Source organism: Varanus komodoensis, unplaced genomic scaffold (genome assembly GCF_004798865.1).
Source record: "Varanus komodoensis strain SLA01 unplaced genomic scaffold, ASM479886v1 scaffold26, whole genome shotgun sequence".
Taxonomy (NCBI): Eukaryota; Metazoa; Chordata; class Lepidosauria; order Squamata; family Varanidae; genus Varanus; species Varanus komodoensis.
The window spans coordinates 2,432,946-2,457,710 of record NW_025335684.1 but is presented as its reverse complement, the minus strand read 5'-3'; the positions used below and the strand labels follow the sequence as shown (position 1 = coordinate 2,457,710).

The 24,765-nt window shown below is 42.0% G+C and overlaps 3 protein-coding genes and 1 long non-coding RNA gene across 7 annotated transcripts in view; 1 reads left to right on the top strand and 3 right to left on the bottom strand.

Annotated features, from left to right (window-relative positions):
* CUNH7orf50 (chromosome unknown C7orf50 homolog) overlaps positions 1 to 24,765 on the top strand; it is a 111,567-nt gene that overhangs the window by 13,299 nt on the left and 73,503 nt on the right. The window lies entirely within an intron of this gene.
* On the bottom strand, positions 3,062 to 7,644 carry GPER1 (G protein-coupled estrogen receptor 1). Its single transcript, XM_044433209.1, has 2 exons — positions 7,060 to 7,644; positions 3,062 to 4,662 (listed from the first exon to the last, which is right to left on the bottom strand). The coding sequence occupies exon 2, from the start codon at positions 4,402 to 4,404 to the stop codon at positions 3,241 to 3,243; it is 1,164 nt and encodes a 387-aa protein (XP_044289144.1). The 5' UTR covers positions 4,405 to 4,662; positions 7,060 to 7,644; the 3' UTR covers positions 3,062 to 3,240.
* LOC123024942 lies at positions 8,023 to 8,980 on the bottom strand. The gene is made up of 2 exons (XR_006415028.1): positions 8,493 to 8,980; positions 8,023 to 8,231 (listed from the first exon to the last, which is right to left on the bottom strand). It is a non-coding gene; the product is annotated as an uncharacterized LOC123024942 (long non-coding RNA).
* LOC123024941 lies at positions 10,979 to 22,786 on the bottom strand. 4 transcript variants are annotated; one of them, XM_044433218.1, is made up of 3 exons: positions 22,698 to 22,786; positions 21,125 to 21,293; positions 10,979 to 14,855 (listed from the first exon to the last, which is right to left on the bottom strand). In XM_044433218.1, exon 3 carries the CDS (start codon positions 14,822 to 14,824, stop codon positions 13,784 to 13,786), a length of 1,041 nt encoding a protein of 346 aa, XP_044289153.1. In that variant the 5' UTR covers positions 14,825 to 14,855; positions 21,125 to 21,293; positions 22,698 to 22,786; the 3' UTR covers positions 10,979 to 13,783. The 4 variants fall into 4 exon arrangements, 2 of the variants coding, with proteins under 2 accessions (XP_044289153.1, XP_044289154.1); XM_044433219.1 differs by having other exon boundaries at positions 21,125 to 21,197; XR_006415027.1 differs by lacking the exon at positions 10,979 to 14,855 and adding an exon at positions 14,894 to 15,103.

Sequence of the window (24,765 nt, the reverse complement as noted above, 5' to 3'; positions counted from 1 at the left end):
GAAAGCAAGAGGGCCTGAGGAATTCCGGAATTCCTTGCGTCCTGGCAGAGCCTTCCTCCACCCCTTGCTGCTCCCTGGAACACCCTCCTGCACTGGCTCAAAAGCCACACTTGTGATTTCAGAGTCCCTAGCTGCCGTGGTGAAGTGAGAGTACCCCAAATTCGGAGCATCAGCTCTGGCTTTGGAGTGCTTTTTTGTGCGTCAGGGCTGGAGTTCTGAATTTTCTCTGCCCTTCTAGACACTGTCTGGAGGCCATTGGCTTGCACCCTTACTTACCTTTGCGAGGTCCTTGCACTATAAAGCAGTATCACTCGTATTGCAGGTAGGCCATTGACGCAGAGGGAATACTGACTTCCCCTAAGACTTAGAGCAAACTCTGAGCAGATTCCGGATGCCATCCCAGAGTCGCAATTTGAACTCTGGTGGGTTTTGTTCACAGTCCATTCTCTTTGCTTTTATGCTGTACTAGCTCTGTGGTAGCTTTATGATTTATGAGAGGTATGGTATGTATAAAACTGCAGCCAAATAATGGATGTGACTGACTGTAAACACTTGGAAGCGTTATGCAAATATTAAGTTTTAAACCTATGCTTGTACTGCGGATGGGGCGCGATTTGGGCATGCCTGTGCACATGCATGTTGTGCATGGGAATTAACTCCTAATCACAGAATATAAGATACTTGTCTGTGGCAGGCACCAAATGCTTGTGAAGTTACAAAAACGTTATTACTGGAGCTTTAGAGTCTACAGCAGCCTTAGTTCAAAGTCTTAGCTGCAACCAGAAGCAGCATCATAAATGTTTTTTTTAAGCCTGTTGAATTGTGCATCCTGGTCTTGTACGTATGGTCTTCCTAGCTAAATTGCTGGCTAGGTTTACGCCTGCTTCCAGGCTTGAGTGATGCTGCGACATCTGTTCTCACGCCATTTGCTGGATCCACAAGATGGATATCAGGGGCGGGGAACCTGTTTTTGTTCTGGGGCTGTCTTGCCCCTTCTGGACAGTCCCCTAGGGTGGGTGGCATCAAGGTGGTAGAACCCCTGCGTGATGTCCCTCCCCGGCATCATCTGTCTCTGCTCTGCACAGTTTTTGCTTTCCCCATGCAAGGAAAGGCATGGAGAAAGGAACTAGGCTGGCACCTGAAGGACCGTTCTCCAAGTTGTGGCTGAGTTGACTGCCTTCTCTTCTTGTTCATCCCACCATCCTCGATGGACACACCAACAGCAGCCGAGCTGGAGGCAGTCTTTGCACCCCATCCCAGCTGAGGTGGCAGGCGAAGAGGGGGCGCACTGCTGCTGTTCCATGCCTCGCCTGAGGCCAAGGGCAGGATCGCAGGGCCACAGCCCCGAATTCCTGAGCTGTAGTGGGACACTCTGATGCTGCTTGAGAAGGACGAAAGCACCTGTTGGACCTGCCTGCTGGGGAAATGATATTTTTCTCTTTCCAAAGCAGCTCCCTAAGCTGTTCTCAAAAGCTCTCAGGGCCTTGCAGCCTCTAAGTGACAAGCACGAAGAGTTGAAGTATAGGGTCTAACCCCAGAGGAGGTAGTGTGCTTTTTATACAATCACCAGCCAAAGCCCTTGTTCTCTTAAATTCATTTTTTTCAACAGAGTGGTCTAAAGAGAATGATTCAACCCCAACAAGGAACTAATTTGGTTCACCAACACAGTAGAAACTGTTGATATTATAACCCTGCTTTAATTGCCCTTACAAACAGAACTCTAACCCTGGACATGGGTACCTCTCCACCTCATCTCACTATGTATTGAGAAATGCCTGATTCAGGGAGTGGTACATTTATTGGAACATAATCTTTCCGAGGTCCTGTGGTTCTGTAAGCATGGGTTTTGTTAACAGGTTCACTGAGTTCATGCTGTCATTCTTGTAGGAGGTACATTTAATAACAACAATAATGTACAGTGAAGAAAGAAGCAAAGACATTGTAGGTAGCGGTTCTACAGATGAATGTTATTTGAATAGACCACATGTCCAAAGGTTCAGTGAGGAATTTAATAGGACATAACCGGACAAGTTGGACCCATGACAAAATGTTGCCCTGTATCTCTATCCCTCAGGCAAAGATAGGCACCAAAATGCCATCCAAATCCCATCAGTTCCAACCAGCAAGCCAATGGAAAGACATCCTGTGAATCACGAGAGGGCTCTTCCCATTCCAGGTTTCATGTTGTTTTCCATCAGGGTGGAACCTGAGTATTTTATTGTATTGCATACTGGTTTGTGTTTTTTACTTTTCGCTTGAAGCATCCTTCGTAACGCGGAGGAGACTTTGTTAGCCCCTTGGTATGTGTTCCTTCTCTGGGATGCTTGCTAATAGGCTGTTAGGAGTAGGTTAATTGCCCCTTTGCTACTGCACTCCATTTTCTTTGGCATGCTAATATTCCATGTCACCACTGCTCTGAAAGGGAGACTTAAATTCACAGTTTATCCATCTGGTTTCTACATACAGATTTTTCTTTCTCTTCCACAGCAGTCATGACAACTGCCCATTGAAGAAATAGAGGCAACCCACAATTTTAGCATCGATGGGGTCAGGCTAGGTGGCAACACGGCCCCCTTTGTCCCCCAGAGAAAGTAGAAGAATGGACAGGAGCGCCTGCCTCGGGGTTGTGTGTGAGCCTGGCAGTTCCAGCTGTCGGCAGTGGGGTGCATAAGAGCGACAATACCCTGCTGGCTGGCTTTCTCGTTTTAAAAACACTTGAATTCCGACTGTAATTCTACGTTGAACATCTATTTTTCTTAATTAAGAGCATGTAATAGAATGCATTTATCTACATATAGTACCATAGTTGAACATCGTAGCTCTTTTTTAACTGAGTTAGACAACTGACATACTTGGAAGTAAAACCAGCAACTTCTCTGCACCTCCATATTATTATGCTATATTGAATTTCCCCGGTCTTACTGCAGTTTTATAATTTTGTTCAGGGCATCTATCATTTATAAGAAAAGTAACAGTGTTTGATAACTGTATTATAGTTAGTTTCTTCCTTACATGATTTTCTGTCAATTTATTGTTCATGAGTATACAAATACAACCAACCCTCCATCAGACTTTTATTAGTTCCTATACATAATTAAATGTAGATCTTAATAGTATGTGCTCTCTTACATAATGTCATAAAAACAGAGTACAAATCTTTGTGCATAGGGCAGCGAATATTTCTGTTAGTAAGAAGAATTGCGATCAGCTTCTACTATGGTATTTTTGATACAAGCTAAATTAAACTTCTGATTGCTCATTGCTATCAGGAATGACTGATTTCAGGGTAGCATGGCAAAACCGGTTTAAAACAGACACTTTAGTTTTCTGTTCGATATACAATTTTAGTTTGTCTCTGAAAGTTTCACCCAGGAAGCTGTAGATAAGGGGGTTCAAACAGCTGTTGGAGAATGCTGCGAGGTTCACAATATGTCCTGTTAAAGGGTAGTTGTGCCTGAAAGACTGGCTTCTGGATGAGGCTTGCTCTGTCTTTTGGAGAAGTTGTACACTTATAAACACATTTTCAGGCAGCCAGCAGATGAAGAAGACGAGGACGACGACGACAATCATGCGAAGAGCTTTCTGCCTGCGTAGGCGTAAACTCCTGTGCTTGTGGGCTCTGACCAGGACTCGAACAATTAATGAGTAGCAAAGGCCTATGATAGCAAAAGGAATGATAAACCCCAAGGTTATTTCCAACCACTGGATTTCTTCTACATCTGCGAAGCAAAAGTAAACTTCTCCCGTGTGCTGCAAATGTACAGCTGTAAAGGGCACTAGGGCTGCCGAGATGGATGCCAACCATATGAGGCCACAGCTTAATCTGGCGTGCTCCATGGTACGGAACAAGTTGGACCGCATTACTTTTGCCAGAGCCATGTACCTGTCAAAACTCATCCACGTTAGGAAAAATATGCTGCTGTACATGTTGATTTGAAGGAACAAGGACATGAACGTGCAGATTATTGTGATATCGTAATACTTTTCATCAAGATTAAAGACTTCAATGAGCGAGTCGGCAACGAGAATGAGGTCTGCTACTGCAAGGTTTATGAAATAGAGGTCTGGAATAGTCATCTTCTCACGAAAACTGATGTTCACCACTAAGATGAGGATGTTTCCTACAAAGCCAATAGGAAAAAGGAATATTGTGTAAAGGCATGACAAGAAAAGCCCTATAATGTACTGCTGGTGCTCTGATTTATCAGTAAGGCTGAGGGTTTTGCTTTCGTTACATAGGTATGACCCATTCAGTTCAAGGTACGTATTGTTGCACAGTACAGGAGATGTGGACAAGAGGTGTGGCATTTCCATGGTGTGGTTTTCTGCTAGGTAGATCACTTTGGGTTTCAGTGCCAAAGTGCTTAAATTGTTGCTTGATCCAAAAATATCTGTAGAGGTCATGTTTGAAATCTGGAGAGGCAGAATCAGTCCAGATAAATCCTTGCAAAATTTCTGCGGTACCTTAGGGAAGCTATGTTAATTCTTGGTGTAATAAGCAAGAGAGAATTCATATGTTCTATAATGCAAGAACCTTTTCATAGCAATGATGGCTTCAGGTATATGCATTTTTCTTTGATCCCAGACTTGCTTATAGTTTGGAAGATGGTGAATCATAATCACTCTTTACTTCAGCTAAGGAAGTGGTGAATATTGTTGGACCTGCAATTAATGAAAAGGAAAATGATTAATATAGTGCCCAGTAGATTGAAAGTGTCCAGCATTGATGAACATGGACGGACTTGTCATCTGTCCATGCAAACAAGGTGACGCTGTCCGTGTGCTTTTAGTAGGATGAACCAGAAATAAATGAACGTTCCTACTAAGGGTAGACTTTTTTTTGTGAACGCAAGTGATTGTGAGATTAATTTAATTGTAATGATAGACCTTTTATAACTAAGAGAAAAGTATTGGTTCCTGCTGATTTTTACCCTGCCCTTTTCACACAGGTGCTTTTAAAAATCTTTTGTAGAGAAGGCATATCTATATTCATTGCAATCAGTTGATGATATGGACATCTTCTGAAGAGGATTATTAATCCCTTAAACACATACCTTTTCTTTTTATATCTAGTTTGCTGAATGATTTGGCAGTTTTAAAATTAAAAAGAAAGCAGATCATCAATAACTTAAGCCAGATGATGTGAAAAAGCTGTCCTTGGAGGTTTATTTGAAAGTGAAACATGTATATGGACGGGAACCCATGTACATGTACAGCAGAGTAAACTGTTTGTTTGGCTGAAGTATTTCCTGAGTTCTGTCGAACTGTTCCTAGTATAAGATGACTGAGACCTAGCACAGGACAAATATACTGATGGAGTGACAAAAACAACAGCAAAAGAACAAAAACAACAGCAACATAATAGCAGCTACAGTTCTATAAACACTCATGATGAGCAAGTCCCGTTAAACTCAGTGAAACTTGCTTCTGAGTAGATGTGTAGGAGTGCATTGTAAAATGCACTTGAAAAATAAGCCATTTTAGTACAGAAAAAGGGTGAGCAAGGTGGGGGGATGAGAACGTGATGGTTCCCTAACAGGATAAAACATTGGAAAGTATGACAAAGCATTCTGTGTTCAAGCAGTAAAATTCATGGCTCTCTAATGAAATGGATTGTCAGCAAGTTCAGCAACCATTTCTTCACACTGTGCATAAAATATATACAGAATCAGTTATCACAGGTTGTGATGATGGTCACCAGCTGTTTATTAAAAAAAGACTGGGCAAATTCTGAAAGGACTGATCAGTGCCAATTAGCCATAATAATTAAAAACAGAACTGCAGTTTTGAGAGGCAGGATACCTTTGAATATCCAGTGCTGAGAACATGCACATGTTATCTCCCCTTTCCCTGCTTATGAATTTCCCAAGGGCATCTATTTGGCCATCGTTACAAGACATAAAGCTGAAGTTTTGCTTTTTAGGACATTTAATTCTGATCCAGCAAGTCAGCCCTCCCTATTTTATATGGAGGTATCCGTAAAATACATTCATGGGGCTTGTCATGTTTATTTCTGGAAAGAATGATTATTTTCACTTGTCCAAAATAAGTCTGTATTATTGTCTGAGCTACCATGAAACTCGTAACAACACATTTCTACATTAAGGCATTTTTCCAAAAAGTAACTTATCTTGCATAAGTTTCATTTATCAACCGAGAGTTTAAGAATAACTCAACCATATTTTAAGTTGCCTTTTCTGTTTCTGAAAGGTATCATAAATCACTTTTATAAACCACTGAAGATTAGACCAATAGAATTTTTTAAAAAGGTATTTTACATAACACTGCTTTAGTGACATTATAATTATGTGCTGGGGTCTGCAGAAACCCAGTTCTTACCTTCATATATTTTAAGTTATCTCCATATATTTTAAGGATTTATTTTACCTTCTGTACATCCATAGGTATTAAAACGATCCAAGGTTGGCTTCCTTCCAATCAGTGGTGGCTGGTTTATATTCAGATATATCATTGCCACTCACAAGTAATGAAAAACCGTGCTATTCAGATGATGTTAGGTTGTACTGAATACTACTACTGGTACAATTCAGACTGCTTTAACAAAATCCTTTAAAGTACAGGAATCGGTTATGGCAATGTACTCAGATACAATTACAAGTCCTACCAACAAAATAGAGCTTTATGGGTGGACAGAGTTTGTGCAGTTTGTGTTTAGCTTAAAAAGCTATGCTGAATCTTAACTCTGTTTCTGCTGGCTTGAAAGACTGTGCTGAATTTTAACTCTGTTTCTGCTGGTTTCTTTTTCCCAACCAGTTTAATTTGTAAATCTTATTTTCAAACACATTGGGACGTTTGAGTCTTTCATTTCACCCTTTTGCTTTCAGAATCCTCCTTCAAATGTAAAAATAACTCAGATGCTGGTACACCAAGTGTCATCTCACAGATTCAGTTAAAAGAGACACTTTCAACACATGCTACTGCTTGGTCACACATGCATATAGCAAATGAGGTCAAAAGGGAAATATAAGAGCTTTTGAAAACAAAATGCAAGAATATTTTTATACATAAAATTTAATAACTGTAGTAAGCTCTTCTTACCCTCTTCAGTGAGTCTTCTTGCTCGCTTGGATGTGTTAGTAAATTCAGAAGGTGTCCCCAGCCCGATGCACTTCAGCATTGTGGCTTGCACCTCTGAGAGCCTTTCCCCGGAGCAGCCCGGCCAGCGCTGCATGGACTGGGTGTCTGCAGTGCTTCCTGCCCTGAGGTAGCAGGTGGAGGCTTGGGCTTCATCTGCCTCTGGAGGAAGCTGGTTGACAACTGCACAGACACCACCTGGTGGCTTCCAGAAGGGCTCCGCCGACTGTGGGGAAGGAGGGCTTGAGCAGCTATGTTACATCCCGCTTTCTCCATGGAAGGAACACGACTAATGGCCATGTGCCCAGCAGAAGGAGTTGCCGCTCTGTGTGTGCGAGAGACACACACAGCCCGTCCATGTGTCCCCGCTCGCATTCTGTGTGTGCTTGAAAAGACGCTTTTCTGAGCTACGTCGTCGCCGGGTCTGCCTGCCTCGCACAAAGCTAGTTGGTTCTAGCTTGTAGAACTTGTCAGGATTTTGGGCATGCTATCTGTATGTTCTGAGATCAGGTCTTTGGTATTTATTCTCCGCTGCTGCCAGTAGAATGGCCCTGCTAATTCTGTGTACCCAGGGGGACTTTGGACTAACAATTCTTAAAGAGCCGCACCATGTCCCCCACCCCGGTGCCCTACGGCAAATAGCTTTAAATAATGAGTGGCCTTTCAAAAGCTGTTGAGTTGCACCACACAGGAGGGGGGCTGCTGGGCCAAGGATTATTTTTTAAAGCCCCAGATCGCACTGGATATACCCAAGTCCTTGGAAGCACCTCTGTATTAAATTAGGTCCTCTCCATACCTTGACATGGTGAATGATAAAATGTAAGGCAGAGACCCACTTGAGATTGAACTGATCCAGATCACACGGAAATGACGCTGAGAAAAACAAAGAATATACAAAAAGGAAAGGAAAGTTCAGCAACCTGAGAATCTGTTTTTATTTGCTTACTAGTTTATTTAAAAAGTGACTTCTGGCCTTTCCAGGAGGTTGCCAAGTCATACTTGAAAGTGTTACTGAATACAATCGGCATTGGTGGTCCATAGAAACATAGCGAATCAGAAGGGGTCTCCTGGGCCATCTAGTCTGGCCCCTGACACAAGCCAGCTCCGTTGTCCAGTAGAGCAGCTTGCCTTCATAACTGTCAGAAGCAGAACATAGGATATTCAAATAAATAGAATTTTACACATTTTGATAATTTACATTAGTTTACATAATTTTCTTGGACTGAAACCTGGGTTGCACAAGTTTTACCATATTTATTTTCTTGTACATAACTTAAGTGCACACTTCCTGGAATGATGCCCATCAGCCAAACCATTCCCACCTCCACCCAGTGCGCGCTTCAATTAGACCATTGTTCATCTGGTTGTAGTATACTTCATTGGCCCCTTTCCATTACCTAGTTGCATTGTGAAGGAACTTCTGGGGTTGGCCCGACTGCACTTCTGGGTCCTTGCAGAACCATGGTGGCTCAATGCTCTACTTTCAGGAAACCATTTTCATATTTGCTTGCCTGCTAGGGAAGTTCTTAATGTCTGCTGTGGAACTCTGGTGTTTTGAAAAAGATTCTGGGTTGTGTTCTTAGTGCATAGTTGTCTCCTCTGAACTGAGAGTGCAGCTAAAATTCCTCTTCCAGTTGTACATTGCACTTGTAAAAACAAGAATTCAGAGAAAGTTGTCTTTCAAAGAAGGTGTCTGCCAGTACCGCCTTTTAGACAAAGCAGCCTGCCATTTCTACTCCTGTTGTGGAATTCCTGATAAGCTACCAAAGAACTTGACTTCGAAGATTAGAACTTCAACAAAGACAGGGTTTTATCTCTTATTTATGATCAGTGGTAGCTTCATTCTAAACAGTACAACATAGCACTGATAATACATGAGGCATAAGCACAACTAATTAAAAAATTAAAGTAAGTTTATATTAAAAGTATATACTGGTTTAGATCAGAAACCAAACATGTGATTAAATTTCCTGAATTTATTCAAGCTTTTGTAACATATTCCAGTATTCTTTATCATTTAGAAATATACCATTTTCTGCACCAAATGTGCCCTTTTAAAAAGTAACCTTAAAAATACACCTATATATATTTTTTCAAGCTACAAATCTTGTTGTGATCTAGTGGTACATTTTCATGCCATTATATTCCTTTATGTTTATATTTCATAGTTGACACAATCTGTCAAATACAGTAATAATGCCATTATTGGTAATGATTTGCCTGCCACGTATGAAGAGATTCTATTACTGCTGCTGAGATTCTGTTATTTGGTACCCCTATGTATTGAGATGGAGTGAATTAGGTCAGCAGCTGCAATTTAGAGTTCCATTTGTGACTAGGTAACAGTTATGTCTGTTCACTTAGTCGTATGTTTCTGCCCATTTCCCAGGAATGCTATTTATTTCTTAACATCCAGGCTTTAGTGCTTGTGCTCGCCGAACAATTAACAGAGACGTGCCCAGGGAACTGAGTCTATATGCGAATGCTGCCATCGGTACATGAAGGGGCAAACTTGCATTTGCCTGCACGGAAACTGTGAAGCATTAGGCTCGTTTTATGTAATTGATTTGATGGAACAACTTCATGGAGAACAGGTGCAGCTCCCATGCAGGTTGATGGTATAAACTGGTGACCTGCAGCAGCAGGGGGTTGTACCCGATGGCCTCCTCGGCCCCTTCCGACCCTGCTGTTCTGCGATGTTGGGTCGTCTTGTTCATAACACATTTCTAAGGGTCATTTTCTTCTCTCTGGGTTTATATCCATTCAGTCCTTGGGGCTGTTACTTTACAACAGCGGGCAAGTTGAATGGCTGTTAGTCATGATGGCTGTATGAAATATCTGCGTTTAGAGGTAGTATGTTATGGAAAGATGCACAACAACATGATAAGACTGTGGCTTTTAAAACACGATTGCTGGTTTCTGGAAAAATATGTGCCAAATTTTACAGGCCCAGAATGAAGCCTAAACCCAAATGTCATTTGAGGGCCTGCTTCTAAGTTGTGCCAGAGATGGGTCTGGTGCTGGTGTTGCAGTTGTGTCCCACACTGCTTAAGATGGTTACTCAGTTGTGGTTCCTCACTCCCCACCAGTTGAAGGCCAGCCGCTTAAAGACCTCTGATGGGTCACTGTGAGAAACCGTGTGGTGGCTGAGATCCTCTGTTGATTTTGATTCAGTAGGAGCTTTAGTTTGGTACGAGCTGCATTAAGCAGTGCATTGCCTTAGTAAGCACGGGCTGTGTATGTTTATATTACTTACTTGTTAAAATTGCTTTTTCAGTTAAGTTTTTAATTGGTTTATCTCACGAGTTAATTTTAATATTGCAGCCTAGTTCCTTTCCTACGTGGCCTAATAAGAGAGTGCAGTAATCTAACATGAGCGACACGTATGCATGCACGCACACATACCCACTCACTCTCTAAGATGGTTCATGAGCAAGGGATAAGTTCAGAAGACAACGGCACGGTCAGTTTTTACATAAGAACAACCATTGCTCCTCTTCAAGCCTACTGAAATTTAATCTGCACATACCCAGATTTGATTTGATTATTTTTTTGAAATTGCAGAGACACAGGGCAAAGGGACATCTGATCTCTACCGGCTCCAGGTAATGCAGGAGTGTACTTCCAGTGTATTTAGCCTAGCAATTCTCACTCATCTTGGTTCAGATATGGGTGACGTTCTTCCCCAGTACGGCTTATGGGTCCCTATAATAACATTTCCTTAATAGCTGCAGAAAATTATCTGGTTTATCTGAAAAGGAATAGACAGCCTTTTTCCATGACTTGGAACAAATATCCAAATGCCGAAAAGCTTCTAACATCCTGTTTGCGCTTGCCATAAAAATGGGTTTTGTAATAATTTGGTGATCATTTAGACATGAAATGGTTTTAGAAACTTTTATTCATACGATGAGTTGGAGTCACATTTAGGTAAATGAAAAATGGCTGTAACTTCTCACTGATCATATCATATTAAAATAACCTATATACACATAAAAAATCCATTCTTGGCGTCTGTCACATCCTAGTACGACCAAGAAATAGAGCACAGAACTGGGCTAGGCATGCGAAGAAGCAGGGCTATGTGAATATGAACAAGCTTGATTCTCAGTGGCTGGGGATCACCAGGTGGGAAGGGGAGAAACTTTGCCCTCCTCATATGGGCCCTGTGTATAATCTCGATTTTCGCCTCGTCAGCAGAAGTGTTACGCTTCCACTGCCTGCTGCAGCGAAGGCAAAACCGACTCTCAGCCCCTGGGAGTAGGTGGACTTAGCCATTCCTGGCGTATATATTGCCTGGTGCTACAGTGTGTCTTTCACTTCCCTCTCCTCCCAAGCCGCCAGTAACACGCAAGGCCTGTCCAACAAGTCTTACTTTATCTGACCCTCTCTGGGCACCACGCCTCCATCAGAATGATGGGCAGTATGTCTGAATGCAGTGTGATAGTATTTTCCCATTGAGCCAACTCCATCCGTTAAAGTCCTCTGAGCTGCCTTCTAGCAACATGTGCTCGCTTCTCCGCAGAAGCCGTCCTCTTTGGTGGTGGCCGAGGCATCTGGGTCTCATGGGTGGGCAACCTGTGACCTCCCAGTTGCCGGGCTGTGGACAACAACGTGGGAGGCCCCAGCTGGAACAGCCTGTGGCCCGAGACAGTTTTGGGGACCACACGTTGTCCAGCCCTGCTGCACAGGACCATCCCTGTAGGAAGCACCAGTGCGTCAGTGCTGCCTCCTGTGGTTCGTGAAGTATTCCCTTTTGTCAGGCCAATAATATGTCTTGGGAGCTGACTTCTCATTCCTCGCTTTCTTAACGACACACTAGACTATTACTATTAATCAAAATGCTAGGATATACATGATGCTTTCAACTGCATATGACACTTTAACAAGTCACATTAGCTAAAAAAGAAGCATTTCCCTGCCCTTCTGGGTTCACCATCTACATATTGCCAGTGTGGAGATGGCAAATGAAGGGGAGGAAAGGGAGAGGCAAGGGTAAAACGGATGGATGTGGGAAAATGCAGTTAAGTGCACTTGGGTTTAATTTCAATTGGGTATGAAGCCTAAGAGGTTAAGCAAAATTTGTATCAGAGGTGGGAGTCGAAGAAGGTTTGCAGGGAGAGAGACTGGTGTGTGTGTTGGGAATTCAAGAGTTTCAGCCTGGTATTTTCTTTCTTTCTTGTGAGAAATACATGATTTCTTCATGTAGTTTCCAAAGTGTGTATAGTCAAGAGTCTGAACACAACAGTGCCAGCTGACTTAGAGTGTTCACTGAGGTGTGTTATTCATGAGAGAATATGTTGGGGAGCGTGGAGACTGGACAGGGAAAGAGGTGGCAGCCTGTGTATAAAGAAGATGCTGCCTTTAGAAACCCCTTTGTGGGAGCTCCGTTTTTAGTTCTGCTGAATGTCTAGATTACCTTCATCTTAACTTTGCTCTTGGATCAGCACAGAGAGCTCTCCGTTCAGGCAGGGGTGTAGTACTTTAATAGATCGTCCACGCTTCCTTTTCCATTCACTTCTGTTTTCTATTATGAAACTCCCTTGCATAGTTAATCAAAGAGCTGCTATCCATATTGCCGTTTGTTTTTTCTTGCCCTGTCTACTGACACAATTCCAAATTTCTCTTCAGTACCATTTTAAGGCAACTGAATCACAGAAGGACACGTACTCCCTTAATATACCTTACTGTCTTCAATAGCTCCCCGCCCTGTTCTAGGTGAATGGTCCCAGTTAACACTGGGACTTTGACAAAAGTTGGCCCTGTGTATTTAAACCTGCCTTCACCCAAAGGATTACCTTGTCTCAAGCCCAGAACAACTGTTTAGCATTGAAGAACAGTATATTTGTCCAATCCCTTTCCTTCTTCAGTGAACTCTAAGCTGAGCTTTCTGGATGTACTATATTGTTTCAGCAAATAGCAGTATCTTTTTGCAGCTGTATGGTTTTAGTTTCAATCCTTTCAGGGTGCTAGGTGCCCAGAAAGACCTCTGATTCAAGAAATGGCATGTCCTTTTGTTGTTATGTAAAGTATTGTCACACACTGGACAGCTTTTAGAAGTACCCACAGTTTCTAGCAGGCTGAATTTTCTTGGCTCCCACCTGGGGTAGTTGGACAATAGAGAGGAATAAAAACTCTTCCTTCCCTATCTGCAGGTGACCAGCATCCCATACAGATATGGGAGGTCAAAAATTTGAGGGACTGTGATTGCTGATAATGTTATACTTTTAAAACTTCTCTCAGTATAACATTCACTTGTAGAATAATGTCTTAATTCTCCAGGTGATATGCTACCATTTCAAGATTTCCCTTCTTTCTTTCAAGCATTCTCCTGTCGCCGCAACATACTTCTTGATCCTGGGAGCAGATGTTCTCATTGGTAAACTCAAAAGCACTAATTTATGGAAATAAAATGGAGGCAAAGGTTTTTCTTCTAAAAGCTCTTGACCAATTAGCCCATAGGATTGATCACTCCACTGTCCGTATATCAGCACAAAAGCCAAAGATCAACATGTAATAGTAGCACTTGCAAAGCTTGTAATGATCATGATTGGTAGTTGTCAGTCTGCAACGGATCATGTTTTTTCTTCAGTAGCTGTTGGAAAAAAAAGAATCTTGAAGACTGTCATTCCTTCAGGTCTATATATTAGCAGATGTGTAGCTCTTCTTTTGTTTTGGGATGTAAAAGTCAGTGAGATCCATTGTTAGGTTGTGCAAATGAGACTTCAGTATGGCTTCCTTGTATTTCAGGAGTTCTATTGCTAGCATCTCTCCTCCTACAAACTTTAGTGAGGTTGGTTATACAATGAAGTAAGCCGGTCCTGCATGGTTTATGGAGCCCAAGTACGATTCCTAAACTAATGCAGCTTTCACTGAACAACATTATCTCTGCAATGTTCATATTCAGCTCATTTTGTGGTGTCCCTATGCTTCCCTGAATTTTCAGGTTGGTCCTGGCCAGAATCATGACATTGTAAAATAAACGCGACGCAAACATCGTTACAGCGATCACCAAAACAGTCCAATAAGGATGGATAGTTTGTCTTGTGATGGAGCTCTCTGACTGGCCTTTTTTAACAAATGACAGAATAAAGCAGAGAAGATTGGCCACAGATGGAATACAGAAGCCAAGGGTAAATTTAATAATCTCATATTCAGGCCATGCAAATAAAGGATCTAATTGGCAGTCTGTTTCTTCGTGGTAATTCACTATGCCCAGCAATGCCACCACTGTCGTTGCAGCGCAAAAAGCACATGTTAGTACAACGCCAACACATACCATAGGCTTTTGGTGTACCCGACTAATAACAGCATTCTGGGGTGGGTAACCCTTGAGGAGAAAGCTTAGCATCATGAGGACAAGAAGGTACTGAGAATTGAAGTAACCCCAGTTGAAAAAAAATGATAGTGCTCCACACTCCAGATAGGATACTTTGAGATAGGAAGGCCTTGTGCTGATGGTGAGTGATAAAAAAATTATTAAGATGTTGCTGCAGGTAAGAGCAACAATCATTGTGTCTAATTTGTCCAAAGTGCGTTGCTTGCAGTTCTTAAGGAAGGTGCCCAAGATAATTATCCCAGCTAGTAAACCAGTTGGTACCAAAAGTGCAATATAGCCATGCATTAATCTTGATATTATGTGTTGTGAAGAGATGATGTCTCTAACATTTATGAATGGATGTTGACTCTGGCTTGGGTACTTCATCCATGTCATGTTATGAGGGACCATACTTGTGAAGAACTCTGCTTTCCTGGAGGTACTGCAAATTGAAATGAAGTCACAATGAATTACTTCGGAAGCATAATTTGCACAATAATAATATGGAAAAGTAACACCATATGCCCAGGGAGTGAATAAGGAAGAACAATGCCTTTAATGCGCGCCTAGTGAAAGCAATGCAAGCATGTGCCTGGCCACAAAAGAAGGCAAGATTCTGCTTCTGTTTTACTGGGAGTGGAGCATCACGTAAGAATGTGCCAGGATGAAGTCTTGGTACAGCGTCACATCCTGCAGAAAATGAAACACACAGAACACTCCTGGTTCCACTAGGGGTCAACTGTGTCTTTTCACACAAAAAGGCAAATAGCTGTATTATCATCGTTATTCGTAGCGGTAGTATTTTATTTATATTTTGTCTATTCCAACTGATAGTTCTACTTGATGGTTTTAGTTATACTTGAAGAATGTTTGAGTGTACCTAAGGCCTTGTACTAACTATTACCACAGGTAATAGTTAATCTTTGGTAGAAATTCAAGTCTCCCGTCTTTTCTGCAACTAATGAATTGACCCTCAGTGTGGTTTAGTTTAATGGGAGAACATCCTGTGGTAGTGAAACAGGAATGCTTTCTTCTTTGGTGGTCTTGCAGTGATGGGGCCGTCGGAAACTAACTGCAGCCATAATATAGTGTGATTTTGATTTGATTTCCGTAGACCTGTTTTATCAATCAAGGCTGCCTGCAGCAGAGTGATATGTGAAAGGACCACGGCCACTTTAGGTTTTTGGTTAGAAAGAGCCCACGTTTAAACTTCGAACACTTAGTACACACAGATGTGGAAGCACCACAGTTGAGTGGTAAAGCACCTGGTTTGCATACAGAAGGGGCCAGGTTCTGTCTCGGGCATCTTCATCTCATACCTGGAAAGACCCCTGCCTGAAACCCAGGAGAGCCATTTGCAGTCAGTATAAAACTAGAGGAACAAATAGTCTGGCTTCAGATAAGGCATTCCCTTATATTCCTGCGCATAACTGGCCCCCCCATGTCTGCATACTCTTATTGAAGTGCCTTGGTTTCAGAAATGTTTTGCCAAAGCTGCTTTTCAAGGAACTGGAGTCCAAAGAATGTCCTGGTGAACGGAATTTGTTGCATGCTTCCTTGGATCCCGTCTTAGGCTAATAATGTTACAGCTTTAAGATATATGCCAAAAGGCATTATCTCCAGCCTAAGTGTAGCCCTGAGAATCAGGGATGTGAATCTGTGGTCCGTTACAGTGTTAACCAACCAGAGAAAGGCTGTGTGTCACAAGCTCTGCTCCTGAAAGACTGAAAATTTCCCAAATGTGTTTGGGCTGATTCTGTGGCAAATCGAAATTCTCTGCCTCGTTTAATTCTGCTGGCACAAAGGGACTTAGTAGCAGTCCTGTCCTTCTAGTGCAAGTAACATCCATGGAGTTTTCTGCGTTAAAAATGGATAGCTGTGAAAACTGCAAATTCACAGCAATAGAATTTCAGCATTACTAATCAGTCTTTTTAATTTTCAGTACCACGTATGCCTAAATCTCATGGGGAAGCTACAAAGAAATGGGAAAAATGTTTTTTTAACTTCAAGTTTTAGCATTATTAGCTGATTATGCTCTTATTTGCTCATTTTCATCTGTGTGCGTGCATGTTTATGTTTATAGCAGTTATAAATTCCTGAAGACAGGGGTTTCTTAAGGTGAAACTTACAGGGAATTAGCTGTAATGGCTCCATCATGTGCTGCCATCATGATTCTGTTACCACGAAAAGACATCACTTTTCCTTTTAAGCAAATACTAGACTGTTTAAAAAAGATTCAATAGCTGTTTGCTCTGCAGAAAATGACTGCCATAAATATGGAACTTGTAATCTATAGGCCACCTAAAAGCACAATTTGTTCATTATCAAAAAGGTGATTTCCATATATTTTGTTAGAGGAAATCCGTTGCCAGTGTTATTCATTTAAAAAAAAAGATATATGCCTTGCGTTACAATAGGATAAACATTTCATATTTAAAATAATGTTAAAAAGTGTAAGGAAGCTTTCTTAGCAGGGGGAATAATCAAGAGCACATTTTAATGGCCAGTGTCTACTGACCAAGCTTGATTTGCATATCTGCAACTCAAAGACATAGCATGCTATTTATGTGATTGCATCTTCTGTTTCCTTTGTAACACAAGCATTTTAGTTTTCCAGTGATCCCAGATTTAATACTGGGTGTACTTCAAATCATTCAATAGTATGCAAAGCTGCTCCATTCAAGCTGCGTGAATTGCAGGGCCCTGGGCCTTTTTATTATCAGAAATTTCCACAGAGTCTCATCTAATAATGGAAAAATCTTTCTCCATAAGGCTTTTCTCATCACTTGCGTCTCTTTTAAGAGAGGTTCCCCCCCCCCCCAGTGTTAAGAATGCTGCGTGTTAAATACGCTGTCAGTTTAAGCCTTATGGCTTTGTTTGCATGTACATTTAAGAACATGTCAGAAGAACTCTGCTGGATTGGACCAAAGGTCCAGCATCCCGCGTCCCATTGCGACCAGCCGGATGCCCATTTGAAAGCTCATAAGCAGGCCACGCTGCCCTCCTCCGAGAACTGCCTTGAATGGGAAGGCTAGCTTAGGAGCGAGTCCAAAAAGACTCAGTAGGATTTACTTCTGAGTAAACATGTGCAGAATTGGGCTGTGAGTATATGAAAGCTTTAATTCGTTTTATTCTAAAGTTTACATCCTCACACCCATCCTAAAGAGTTTCTGTTGGGGAATTCCAGCAATTAAAATTAGCAATAAAAACAGAGTATCAGGAATATGGATTTCAGGTGCTTGAATATGAGCGTCTGTGCCCAGTGTGCGGTACACATCCATATTTGCCCAGTCGCCCCCTGAGATCGGCGGGAGAGGCCCTTCTCCGGGAGCCCTCCGTGAGAGAAATTAGGAGGGTGGCTACTCGGAGAAGGGCTTTCTCAGCGGTGGCGCCTAAGTTATGGAATGCGCTCCCCAGAGAGGTCCGCCTGGCGCCGTCATTATTTGTTTTTCGGCGCCAGGCTAAGACCTTTTTATTTAAGCAACATTTTAAATGCTAAATACAATTGAATTTTATCTGGCCAGGGCGGCTTATTTTATAATGTGTGTTTTAATTTAAGATTATTTTATATGGATATTTTAACTTATTGTTTTATCTATGTTGTAAGCCGCCCCGAGGCTTCGGCGAATGGGGCGGCATAAAAATGTTTTAATAAATAAATAAATAAATAAAATACTACGGATGTCCGAACAGCAGGGAGGGAACCAGTATCTCCCCCCTCTGAAGTGGACGGAGAGTCAGGGTAGCATCACAGGGCAGGAGGCACTGAGAATCGCCAGTGCAGCTCTTCAAAGTGACCGAGTCACGTTGCCCAGGAGGAGACATTGCTCCCCTACTTCGCATGCACCTTCTACTGCTTATTCTCCCTTTTCAGCGCTTCTGAGTTGTCACTTCAGCACATGGACCCTGGCAGCTGTAAGTTAGCCTAAATGCGGCCTCAGAGGTTCATGTTCAAGTAGGTTGCCTGCTCCATTTTGGTGCCCCTTTGACATCTGAAATATACAAGGAAAGTGCCCGGGCATGTGGAATAGCCGTGGAAAACTGACAAAAAGAAAAAAGAAAGAATTTACAAACGCATTTGCCAGTTTTCTGCAAATGAAAAAAAAAAACTGTTGGCGAACCAGAGATGGGTGTCCCACAGTGCCACAGGGGCATTGGTGGAGCCAGGAAGTGTTTACTTTTGAGAAATACATATCTGCAGAGAGATAGCTGCTAATACCCAGTTCAAAATTTCCATGTAACAATCAGAAAATATTGAAAGCTCTGTCTGAAAATCAATATTATGAAATCATTGAAGACTGTTACCATTTTAGAAAACCTACTTTTGGGCTTTTTTCAAAGAGAAAAGATATAATTAAAATGCTTAAATAAACAAACATGCTTCCTGGGGATAGCTAATTAAATAATAAAAATAATAACAACAACAATGGCCGCTTTATAAGTGGGCAGTTTGACTGTTCAATCACTTAGGTATGATTGCTAGTGTATTTTGTAAAATTAATATTTTTAGAAATGGAAAGTTCCACAGAAAACTATAGTAGTAAACTTCATACCAGATTGGTACTCTTGCATTGCCGGCCTTGCATGCCTGTGTGCCTTTCTACTTCCTGACTGACCAGCGACCACCCCTGACACTAAGAGACATTTCAGAAGTAGCTTGTGATGGGGCTGAAGTGGAATGGGAACTAATGAAGATTTACTAAAAAGGATCCAGGAGTCGTTTACAGGTCCTCGTGATATGCAAACTGGCAAACAGCACTGAGTAATCTAGCAATGTTTGAATGCATCTTGTGGAATTTTGACTCAAAAAATTCTAGATCCCGAGATCTAGACCTCTTGGCTAAGAAGGTTGAATTTCAGCAAATGTCTTTCATGAAGCAGTATTCTTATAGCAAAAATTACACTGGCATTGAAAGTTGCCGTTATTGCTAAAATTAAGTGGCAAATCCATTTGTAATGGGGGAAAATGCCTTTCATTTTATAGGTGGAAATATCAAAAAGCAATTCATGCAAGCATACCAGTTGTAAAGCTGCTCAGTTAACATCATTTTTTCTGAAAATATATTTTACTTTATTTTCTCTAATTACACAGCATAATGGCAAATTCTGTTGCTTTGATTTGTGGGGTATTGGCACAGAACTGCATGGGTGGACCATCCCTTCACTTTATCGAGTGGCTTCTGCGGAATTAGTCATTTTAGAATGTTGAGATTTCTTGAAAACCGCTGATATTTCTCAGAATGCATTTGGTATAAAGCTGTTGTCTTCACAATTCTCTAAGTAGCAATGTCGATATTAACTTGTTTGCCTCTTTGACATGTCTGCATCTGCCCACATGATGCGAGTATTTGAACTGCTTCTGTCCCAGCAAGCTGCATGTTGGTGCGTGAGCTGGTTTTGAGGGGGGCTTTTCGAGAAGGCGCCTCCACCATTTAATTTTCAGGGAACTGCAGGGTTTCCCCAGAATATAGTTATGGAAATGTCATCTATTTCAGCTTTACAGCCGTAGAAGGGAGTGTGTTGGAAAATCACAGGACATTTTAAATGCAGTAAGCAAACACTCTATTTTAAGTTAACTTTTTAAACTTTCTGCAGTTTTTAAAAACACGATTCCCTTCCTTAGCTTCTTGCTAATCCTTTCTTCTGGTGTCCATTCTTCTTTTTAATTCTTTCTGACCTTGCCTAACCACTCCATTTTAATAGAGTCCATTTGAGGCAGGGTGCCACCAGTATATTAGGCTTTATTTGTTTTGGCAGTGAATTTTAAAATATTCTGGAATCCTGTTCTCAGGCTCAGACAGCCAGCTAATAAATTATCCTTTGCTGCCAATAGATGGAGCCGAATCATTTTGCGCAGTGTGCAAGAGGCGGCCAGGACGGCGAGTACCGCAGGCTAAATCTCAAGAGAGAGCCTGGACTTGAAATTATTTTTCCCCTGCGTGCATTTGCTTAAAGCACTCAGGTCTTGGTTAAACTGACAACTTATTTGAAAGCTTCCAAGCCGCATTACTATGTTTAGGAGTCACTGTTTTAGAAACCAAAACTGTTTTGTATAGAGGTTTATCATATGACAGCCTTCCCCCCACCCCGTTTTTCTTGTCTCAGGGGAAAATAGTTTTCTCGCCACACAGCCCTGTGCGCAACAGGGGTGTTAACCGCTTGTGAGTCCGAAAGGGTTTGTGCCTTTTAAACCGTTCAATTCAAAAGGGTTTGTTAATTCTTAGTTATTTGTTTCCTGAATCATTAGCTGAAGTTAGTATGAGTAACTGAAAGAAAGAAAAGAAAAACTGAGGGAAGCCCATATCCACAAAACCAGCCCGAAAGGTGGAGACCAGAGTTTTCTTTCGCTTAGCGGAAGAATGCCAGCAGTGTCCTGTTTGAAAACTGTGAGACATGCAATGGTGGCTTCAGTCTTGTTTTAAAACAGTAGAAGGCAACATTTCAGAAGAAATCGGTGTCTCCCCAGCCCCCACCCCACTTTGTTTAAATAGTTGAAGCATCTGGCCTCTTGAGCATTTCGGAGCGATGTGACACTTGGCTTATTTATGCTTCGTAAAAAAGAGAATTGTCTCTCGCTTTCATTACATAGTTCCTCAGTGGTGGGATTTTACTGCTGCTTGTGCAGCAATAAACATACTATGTAGGGGATTTATTTTTGGTCTTTAATGGGGATGAAAATATTTCATATTTAAAACAAAGTAGAAAACTTACCTGTGAAAGAAAGTGTTCTGCAGATACAGCAGTGTGAGGCTCTGTTTATGGTCAGATTGATGAAATGTAATTGCTGTTCAGAGGAAAATAACAGTTTTATCACATATTTGGCTTCCTGTGTGCAGTGACGTCTTCCGTTAGCAAGCTCAGACTACAAAAACCTACAGTTCTGTAAGAAACAGGAACTTGGTGTCACATAATTCAAACCATACACGTTGCATCTTTAGCAGGCATAAGGCTCAGTCATGTGACTTTAAAGTTCGAATTGACATATGCAGGGGGATATTCTGGTACTCCAGAACAGAAAAGTAGTGTTTAGCCCTATATTTTTGAGTCTGTGAGGCCATCCAGTGGCTTCTCACTCAGAGTTTGAGTCATACGCTAAAAATTTTAAAGTATTCTTCCCTCAGTCGTTGAAATCTGAAAGTATGTTTTCTGAGACTCTTTGCATTTTGAAATGCAAAAGGATAGATTAGAGCTTTAATTTATTATTTTTAATCACCTCCCCCCCCTTCCCGTAACTGTCCCAAGTTTAGAAACAGATGAGGAGCCTGGAGTACTGTGGCTGGAATGACCTGGGAATGAAGATTGCTAGTTTTAATCCGTGCATTATTGTGTACTGGAAGAATAATGGAGGAGTGTCTTTTAAAAGGCCCATTGTCCAAGACAAATGCATTAACCTATCATACATTAAGAAGTTAAGCTTAAGGTGTAGCATGTTCGTCTGCTCTCCACCGACTCTTACGGCTCCTTCACAGCTTACAATCTGGATTTGCCACCGGCTCTACTCTCATTAGGATAGTGAAGTTAATTGCAGCTTCCTGATGTGTTTGTCATGTCATTTATTTGCAAGCCAAATTATATATTAGTATATAAAATGTGGAACAGGAAAACATGGAGTAATTAAATAAAAAAGCACAGTGTGTTTGAACTAAGATACCCCTGTTGACCTTCGTACTGAGGAATCAGGTTTGCTGTTCACTGAGAAAGCAGTTCAGGGCTTTGGCATGAAATTTTGAAGCAAGTTTTGATTACCTTCCTGGAAAAATAACCTGCTATATAAATTCTATCAGCAACCCAAAGATGTGTGTCGGCGACATACAGGTATGTAAGGGGGTGTCACACGGAGGTGGGTAGAGACCTGTTCTCCCCTGCAGAGGAAGGCAGAACGCGCTCCAGCAGAGCAAAGCTCAGGGAACCCAGGTTCAAGTTGCATGCCAGGAAGCACTTCCTGACAGTCAGGTGTGGAATGGGCTTCCACGGGAGATGGTTGAGGCCCCATGGGTGAGGGTGTTCAAGGATGGGCTGGACGTCCACATGGTGGGCATGTCATGAGCGGAGCCAGCTGGTGCCGGAGGTCAGACTAGATGACCCGGGAGGCCCCTTCTGACTCGCTCTATGTTTCTATATTTAAAATAGAATAACAGAATTAAAACAGCAGAAACTGAACAATTAAAATGCCAAGAAAACAAGGCCTTCATTTGGTGCCAGAAAGAGAACATAGGGTCCAGGCGGGCCTCTGGGGAAGCCATTTCCACAACCAGGGTGTCATAACCGAAAAGCCCTTTTCTACCTTTCTTTTGGCAGGAGCTCCTTGGGAAGAACCATTGAGGAGAATCTTAGGGTTTCGACAGTTGTATATTGGAGGCAATCCTTCAGGTAACCTGCCCTGAAGCTGTTTAGGGCTTTGAGAGTTAGCACCAGCACTTTCAGTTGGACCCAGAAGCACTGACATAAAATGATAACATTAGCCAATCCCCATTAGCAGTCTTGCTGCCCCGTTTTGGACTGGCTGAAGTTTCTAGACTGTTTTCAAAGATAGCTCCACATATAACTTATTGCGGGAGTCTGGATAAGAAGATATGCGGGCATGGACTGCTGTAGTTAAGGCTGTCTGTCCAGACAGGGGCATGGTAGATCAGCCAGAGCTCCAACCATTACTCTATGCTGCCAAGTTTACCCATGCCTCTGGTGACATTGTTGGATCCAGGAGCACCCACAGACTACAGACCTGTCTTGTGCTTGAGACTGAGATACGGAAGCTGTTGTAATGTTTAGGACCTAGATAGGGAACGGAAAGAAATGTGTTAGAGCATTCAGTGAATGAAATTTTCCTTATTAGCACCTTCTGCTCTCTCGTTTTCTCAGACTTTTAAATAAGAGCTGCAGAACCTTAACCTATCTGAAAAAGGCTAGAGAGTCTTTCTCCTAATGGGAGTAGCATTTTTCCCCCGTGATTAGCATCTCCAGGTAACTCTTTGTAACTTCTTTGTAACTCCAGGTAACTCTTTGTAAGTGTTAAAATGGCACGCTGGGGTATTCCAAGTATCCCGTGCAGGGCGCTGTGGGTAGCAGTTACCTCTTTCATTTTGAAGCCCGTGTTAATGTGCGTAGGGGAAGAATAATGGCCCAGCAAAATTATTGTTGTTAATGTAATTGAGACTGACTTTGAAGCTGGCAGTTTAGTGAGTATGAAGCAGGCTTGTCGAGTGGGGTTTTTTAGCTCCATTACCTCTGAGCTTTCAACAAAGCCTGGGAGCATGATATGAACTCTTTCGAGGCAAAGGAAAGAGGATGTGAGCTTTGGCTTGATTGTCACTGGTAGGCCCTGCAAAGTCCCCTGTGTTGCAACTGCATACCTAAAACCAGAAGAATACCGTTTGTTTAAAATACGGGTGACCAGTCCATGCTGCAGAGAGCAGTGGTCTGTGACGCTCCTGGACTGGATCAGAAAGGCAGTCCTACTGTAGCATGCACAGGAATCGTGCTTTCTGAAGCTTAAGCAGTACAATGTTACATAGGTAGATCCCCCCCCTTAAATGGGTGCTCATCACACAATCCATTCTGAGACGATCCTAGAATAAAGGGAATGGATGAAATTATATTAAGCCGAGTTCTCCAGTTAACCACAAGGTGGAGTTTTTGGAAGGTGAGCAATTAACTGTGAATTACCATTGCCAAGATGGGACAGAGAAACTGGATTTGTCCGTGGAGCAGGGGATGATACCGCTTGCATGGCCAGTTCTCCCCATCCTTTGGTAATATCAGAAACTGGAAATCGTAGCAAGGAGAGGAATTGTCTTTGTGTGTTTCTGTCATTGTTCAAAAGTAATCTAAACCACCGATTTAGATTCTCATGAACAGGCCACAGTGAGCCTTGGCTACCCTGACCCCCCTTTTTGCATAAATGGAAAGCATGTATTTTGACTAAACATAGTTTTTCTCATTACCAGCTAACTAGAATTACCACTGTTCCCAAAGTTGTACATCAAAGGGAAGCAAGGTTTGGACAAAAGGGAATGTGGAAACTTCCTTCTCCTCCTCTTGTGCAAGGGGAGAATCCATGTCAACCTGAAACTCACCATGGCTCCTTCCTAGTCCTCTGAATCATGGTTCAGGTTATTCCTGAACTGGGACATTGTAATCCAGTTGATTGGTGTTCTATCTTGAGGGTGTTCTAATCCAAATACATTTCAGCTAGCGTTTCCTGTTACTAACTGAATGTGTCTATCTGGATGACCACCAGTAGCATGTGCACAGGATTTGCTCTATAGATAGAGCATCCACTCGGGTTAGGAAATGGTAAATATCAATATTTACTTAATGTATTTACTAGTAAAGCCTCCTCGGAAGAGTTCAGA

Excerpts from the sequence above, each read along its gene's own strand:
- GPER1 (XM_044433209.1), bottom strand. The coding sequence starts at position 4,404 with ATGACCTCTACAGATATTTTTGGATCAAGCAACAATTTAAGCACTTTG.
- LOC123024941 (XM_044433218.1), bottom strand. The coding sequence starts at position 14,824 with ATGGTCCCTCATAACATGACATGGATGAAGTACCCAAGCCAGAGTCAA.